We start from the raw sequence: 7,572 nt of genomic DNA on the forward strand, positions 1-7,572 counted from the left end.
ATGGCAAAAGCTGAGTTATCGCATGGTGTTTTACCTCTCCTCTACTTCTCATTTTACTTTTGGAAAAATACATTAATTATTGCCACACTGCATCTTTATTATTAAGAAAAGGAACATCAAAACAACAATCAACATCAACATCAACCACCCTGCTTACAGAGATAATATGGTTTTTATTTGGGGAAAAATCACATCTAAACTCCCCCACATAAACCCTCCTAAAACATCACACATTAACACACACACACACACACACACACACACACACACACACAACCATCACCATAACCAAACAAGCAGTAGATGCAGTTTCATAGTACGAAAAGACAGCATCTGTCTTCTAATCGTGACTTGATTGGTAATTTTCATTCCCACCATTGATGCACTGCAACTCCTTCATCCCTCAACCTACCATACAAAGCTACACATTCCCAATAAGCCCTTTTATTCTTCTTCCTTTTCTTTTTCCCCATCTTCCTCTTCTTCTTCTTCTTCACTTCATCTTGCCATTGATTGTTACACTCAAAGAACAATTCATCCACCAATCCAATTGTTTTCCTTTCTATCATCTTCTCCACCACTTCAGCTTCTGCTTTCATTACAACGTAATCTTCTTCTCTTACATTCATCATCAACCAATCTGAAACATCGATGCTCGCAGTTGCTTCGATGCTGTAAACCTCAAATTCTTGGTTCCTTTTGGGGTAGTTTTCCTCAAACCATTTCATCACAATGTTCTTATCATCATCATCGTTGGAAGATCCCACATCGATGAACACTCTACGAGGGTAATTTTCAAGAGAATCCCCTAACAAATCTGGCAAAAAATTGATTTTCTTCAAGTAAGAATGTGATTTAGCCCATGCTTTTCTTGGTGGTTCAAACAAAACATCTTCCAAACCACTCAATGCTGCCTTTTTAGCTTCCGTTGTTAACTGAAAAAGCTTCCTTTTAGCTGAAGAACCCAATAAATGGTTCTTTGAACCAAGCTTCTTCATTGCAACAATGGTGGAATGATATTTCTTAAGATACACAATTATATAATCAGATTGTTTTTGATAACCTGTTGAGATTTCATCACCTAATTGCATAGCAACAATGCCACCAATTTTCACTAAACGATCCACAAACTTGGAATCGATAGAACCCGACACGAAAACAAAATCAAACTCGTCATTTGGTAAAGAACTTTGTCGATGAAAATCAGGTTCAATCACCAAATCAAGGTCACCATTGTTTATAAACATGGAACCTTCATCATCATCATCAACATCATCCATGCTTTCAATGAAAGAGTTCAAGATGAGAGCTTTTTGCCCTTTTTTTATAAGACCCTCATTAACAAAATCTCCCCAAAGCAAATTCCAGTAATCCAAGCTGATACAACCAGAGCTTTGATGAAACTCCATGGCATTAAAAACTGGGCTTGAAGGTCCTTTTAAGAAGGACCTAATGCAAGGCAAAGTGATAATCACCGTCGCTAAAAACAGCGAACGCGACAGAACAAGTAAGAACCTTGGATCAGGTAGCTTAATAATCAAAAGAGTGTCTGGATTTAACGAAATCCTTGAACTCTGCAACTGATTGTAGCTATGGGGTTTTGGTCGAGACCGACCACCTCCCATCTCCATTTCAAATGGTCGGATCTGTGGCTAAAAGAGCTTAATTTTCGCCTGGTTTGGCAAAAGAAAAATAACCCTTACCCTTCGCACAAATTTGTGAAAAACAAATGATAAAAACAGAGTCAAAATCTAAACACAGCTAAGAAAAAAAAGATGCTTTAGCGAGTACAAAACCTAGCAGCAGTGTGGTTACCACCCAAAAGAGCAACACAGGGTCGAGTTCTGCAACAAAGGAAAAGCAATGACCTAAACCTTTCTACCTCCATGGCTGTTCTACTTCTCAAAATCCCCCTTTTGTGTGTGTGTGTGTTCAGATCAGATGAGTGAATTTCCAGGAAAACCCAGATTCAAGTTTCCTGGAGATGGATTTATGAACAAAGAAAAAGAGAAATGGAACCATTAGAGGATGAAGGGGGAGAGTAATGAAGGGGTGGGTTCTTTTTTGGTCAGCTTTAAAATAGGGGAGAGTTAAAATTATATGGGGTTTGATGAGCTGTGGGTTGTGTACCGATGTGTGATTCTCCTTTGGTCTTTTTGATTCACCTTAATTTTGTCTAGTTGTTTGAAGGTTGTTTTAGCCACTGTCTTCAATGAAAGAAATTTGTTTTGGTGTTTAGGAATTTTGGCTAAAAACACCCAAATTTATAGAAACAACTTTCTTCCTTAAAACATGCTACTAGTTCCTGTAGTTCTTATATTTTAATTTTAAAAATTTAAAATTTTAGTTTCCTTTGAAAATTTTCAATTTATTATGTTTAATTTCCATTAATCATACACCTCATCATTTGATGGATATGTTTAATGAAAATATTTATAATTTTAATTATCAAACTGAGGTTTCAAATAAAAATTTGGAAGACTTAATTTTAATTTTAAATATAAGAACTAAATATCAAGTTTTATTAAAATATAAGGACCAATAACATATTTTAACCTAATTTCAAAGTTTAAAAATGATTTGAATTATTGAGATATCCATAAAATATTAATTCTTAGACAAATAATAATAAAATTATCTAATTGTGGCTTAATATTAATTCAAGTTCGAAGGGACGTGGACCACCAAAATAGTCCATTGTCTCCTACATAAAGCATGTATTTCCCTTACCAGAGCAAATTAAAATAGGAGAAATCGTCCCACCCATTGTTAATCAGCTTCACAACTTCCATGCCATCACTTTCCACTATAATCTAAAAAACCCCCACGGTCACAAGCAACAAGGGCACGTTTGGTTCGCTGTATTGAATTAGAGGTGTAATAGCAAATCAACTGTTTTGTTGAATGTAATGGAATAAATGCGTAATAGTAATCTTGTGTTTGGTTGAATGGAATAGAGATTTAATAGCATAATGGAAAAAACTAAAATGACTAGAATACCCTTAGCATAAATTTATTTTGGTAAATGATTATTGTTATTGTTATTTAAATTTTAATAAGATTATTATTATCAATAATAAATAATTTAATCATATTTAAACATAATTATTGTTAAATATATTATAATTAAAATATATAATTTAATAAAATTCTTAATAATCAATATTCTTATATGAATTTACTCAAATCATAATATATGATACTATAAAATATAAATTAACATAATTATTATTAAATATATTATAATTAAAATATATAATTTAATAAAATTCTTATATGAATTTACTCAAATCATAATATTTGATACTATAAAAGATAATTTGAAATAATTAATATTAAATATATTTTAATTAAAATATATGATTTAATAAAATTTAAAATAATTATAACTAATAAATTATCTTATATGAATTTGTATAATTTAAAATAATTATTATTACATATAATTTAATAATAATATATAATTTCATAAAATTCTTGATAATAAATTTTCTTATATGAATTTATATAATTTAAAATAATTAATATTAAATATAATTAATAATGATATATAATTTCATAAAATTGATTCTCTCCTATCCCATAAGTGAGTAAGAATTGAACTCTAAAAAATAAAAAAAAACATAACCATATCGAATTATCATCAACAACTCGATTGAATTTACAACAATTCTGAATTAAATGGAAGTACTGCTCAATATCTCACTTCAACTAAAAATATAAAGCATTCAATAGAAGAAATTCAAGCCGATACAATATCTCTTTCACCCTGCTCTCAACTCCAATTGGCCTTCCATGAAACCAATTCTTCACTTCAAACAAAATAGCTCACCAATCTAGCAGGAAAACGAATACTGTCCAAAGTTGCCATTGAAAATAACCTCCAATTTCATGTGTCCATTCCACAAGTTAAGGGAAAAAGCAATCTCTGCCAATTCTGGATTTATATGATGCATTGATAAATCAGGAAAAAGAAGGCCATGAGGTAAGGTTGCTAAAAATCACAATGAATCAAAAGTAATTTACCTCTCCAGAAGGCTAAATTGCCAAGAGCACATGTTTCCTCTAAAGCACCAAAACCGTAAGGCATATTTGTTGACAAGTTGCGATCGCCTCAAGATCTTAGTTCAACTACAATATAAAGCAAGCATTCAACAGAAGAAATTAAAAGCTTACTTGTTCCTCATTTTCTATATAATGGTCTTTGCAAAGATTTGCCATTTATTCCCTCTACACTCTTTGCAAAGACCTTTGAGTTTTCATACTTGTGGAATGCTTAGTTGTGGAAGCTGACCTAACTTTTTTTAGTTGATTCTTCTTCCCCAATAAGCTAATATTACATTGAATAAAGGTAGACAGAAATTAAAATCAAAGCATGAAATAGAAGATTAATAAAATTGGAAGTGGAATGATTTAGAAAATTGAAGGCCTTTCTTATTCAGATCAAGACAGTAATATGACATCTAAGTTAAACAAAAGGCTAAAAACTGGTTTTCTAGAAACAAGAAAATTCCTCATATTTGATGTTCTATACCACAACTATTACAAGCTGTGAATGTCTCTTGGGACCACTGGCATGCTAGGAAATCTGATACAAAATCACTAGACACTAAGCTTGGAGGATAATAGATTGTATACACTAACGCAGCTTTAGAACCCAAATTAATGATTGGAATTAAAAGAAGGTGAACTAGGTAGGAGCCATAAATGACTTATGTCTATAATCACATCACATGGAAGCCATCACACAATCCCATAATAATGCTATCTCAGGGCCTCCAATGTACATCCTAAAAGACCCCAGTTCAACAATAATAAATTTGGCAAAGAGAACGTTAAAGTGAAACTATTTAACTTGCAAGTTGTTCTTCTGTTGGCTAAGTGAATGACACCAATAAATAAATCAAAGATAAGAGGGAGATGGAGAATCAAATAGAAAAGGGGGATAGATAAGAATGAGAGATAATAAAAATTATCATAGTTCAACCCAAATTACAACCTTCAAGCATTAAGCATATCCAGATATATTGAAATCACAAGCTAAAAATAAGGGAAAGATCATTCTCACAATAGAACTTCCCAACCCAAATCCTTTTCTAGACAGAACATTTTGGTACTAAGATAATCTAGAAATCATTAAAAGTAAACACGGAAAATGCTTAATCGGGGAACACTACATTAGAACACATTGTATCAAATAATTTATATGCAACTTGATTAAAGAAATCAAAAACTACTTACTTCTGGTGGTGCTGCACAAAGCATGTAGAAACAGTGATAATTTCTCTCAGGATCAGACACTTGACAAACACGTGATCTTTCTAATAAGTCCTAATAGCAGCTCCTGAAATCCTTTCCTTCCGGTCAAATTGAATCTCCACAAACTTACCAAAACGACTACATCATTCAAAACATGCATGTAAAGGTAAAAAAAACATTATAACATAGAATCTACTACATGCAGGGTGTAAAACTTGTTAAAACAAAATACACTCACCTTGAGTTATTGTTCCTGACAGTCTTAGCATTACCAAATGCTTCTAAAACAGGGTTGGACTGCAGATTAGCAAAAAAACAAAAATAAATGTTGTTATATGTGGTCTAAATTGGGCATTGTTAAATCAACCTATGGTGAGAAATTTATGCTCTAAGGATCATTTTTAAGCATATCCCTTTCCACTTCCAAATAATGCATCATTTTGAAATGATATGCCTCTTCATGTATCTAACTTTACCCTCATCTTGAGTTAAAAATAATTATCATTTTCATCATTTGGATTATCATTTTCATATTTTAATCCCAAACCCAAAAAAAAATTAAAAATAAAGAAACAAAGAAAGGCATAAAACCCAAACCAACGCTACTTCATTTTCAGATAAAACCCACCACTAATTCAGCACAAAAAACAAATGGGTATTCAATAGTATAAAAATATAGAACCAAAATGATAGCATACCATAAGCATTTTTCTAGAACAAGAAGAAACGAAAATGATAAAGAAGATAAAGAAGATGTCATACCTTAAGCCAAGACCCTGCGAAGAGGAAGATTTGAGCGAAACGAAACAACAGCGTGTAATTTGCCTGAGAAGAGAAGATATGAGACGGACACAGCTAAGGAAAAACGGAAGAGATTATAAAGGATGAAGAAAGGAAGAAGTAGAATAAGGAAAGTTACCTGGATGAAGAAGGAGAAGGGATGAAGAACGGAAGGAAGAATGAGAAAGTAACCTGGTGAGAGTTGGAGATTACTCACTTGCCGATTCAAACCGTCCGGAGATCTGAGACCGTCAAGTCGGAGAAAGATTTGGCACCTTCTGTTGATGTTGAGAGGGAGAGGGTCGGCTGGAGTCGATTTTGGCAAGGGGAGGGTAAATGAGACACCGATTACCTAATCTTTGCTTTTGCAAGGGATTAGAAATCGGTGGTGAAGCAGGCAAAACGCGGAATCCGTCTGCAACGGATTAGGCCCGTATTAGGGTAATACAGCAAACCAAACGGTGGATTGAGTGAGGCCACCGATTCGGGGTGTAATGGATTAGCCATTACACCCAACCAAATAAGGTGCAAGTGTTAAGCTGTAAACAAATAACCCATAACTCAAATGGGAGAATAGTATCCACATCAATATTACGAGAAAACCCTAATATCTACTCGTCCTTTTCATCATGGAAGTGTAACACTCCTTACTTGATCTGATTGTCGGATTAAGATATCGAAATGTCACATTCATTATCTGAGTAACTACAATAATATCATATCAATAAAACATTCATAATGCATAAAGAATATGATTTTCTAGCTTGATTGAGCTTAAAACAAACTTTCGAAAGCTTTCTAAGTAGCCAAAACTCGACTCAAGACAAAAGGGTAAAGGCTCAAGCTATCGGGAGCTCGTAGCTATGTGACATAGCTTGTCACGACCTCGAGAAATTCCTCTTCATGACGTGACTATTTGGCTTGAGCTCGTCACGACTTCAACATCTCGATGTTGCGACGTCAAATCTGCAACTTCAAAACCTGCACCTTTTCCTCTCTAACCACATTAAACCACTTCCATAGGCTATATCCCTTTCAAACAACCAATAACACATTGCCTATATACATTTATCAACTCTAGACATTACTCAAATCATCATGAAACAGCTTCAAACATATCTAAAATATAAAGTTTACAATGAAGATCATTAGCCAACAACTTCATCCTTTAGTTAATATATATAACATTCTAAATGAAATCCTATGTACATGCCAAATCTATATCCAAAATTTGAAATAAAACTTCTTCTAAAGCTTGAGATCTAATGAGATGAGTTGGAGACGATTTTCACCTTAGCTTCAAAATGATCTTCACCTACGTGTTTCAAAGAAATACGTTAAGCTCACAAGAGCTTAGTAAGCATATTAAGAATCATACCATGCAATTAAAATTAATTTTTTACAAAATATGTATATATATAAATATACTATTTCCATTTCATTCAATCACTATATTCAAATTTTGTTTCCATAATAACTTTATTGAAGCACCAATTCCACAAGTTTTAATTTACTTACCTATGCCACATTACA

The 7,572-nt window shown here is 32.9% G+C and overlaps 1 protein-coding gene across 1 annotated transcript; it reads right to left on the reverse strand.

Moving 5' to 3' along the window:
- Nucleotides 1–365: 365 nt before the first annotated feature.
- LOC105795109 (uncharacterized) lies at nt 366–1,631 on the reverse strand. Its single transcript, XM_052628960.1, has 2 exons — nt 508–1,631; nt 366–408 (listed from the first exon to the last, which is right to left on the reverse strand). The coding sequence occupies exons 1-2, from the start codon at nt 1,629–1,631 to the stop codon at nt 366–368; spliced, it is 1,167 nt and encodes a 388-aa protein (XP_052484920.1).
- Between the last annotated feature and the right edge of the window lie 5,941 nt (nt 1,632–7,572).

The sequence above is a fragment of the Gossypium raimondii genome, chromosome 3 (genome assembly GCF_025698545.1).
Source record: "Gossypium raimondii isolate GPD5lz chromosome 3, ASM2569854v1, whole genome shotgun sequence".
Lineage (NCBI taxonomy): Eukaryota > Viridiplantae > Streptophyta > Magnoliopsida > Malvales > Malvaceae > Gossypium > Gossypium raimondii.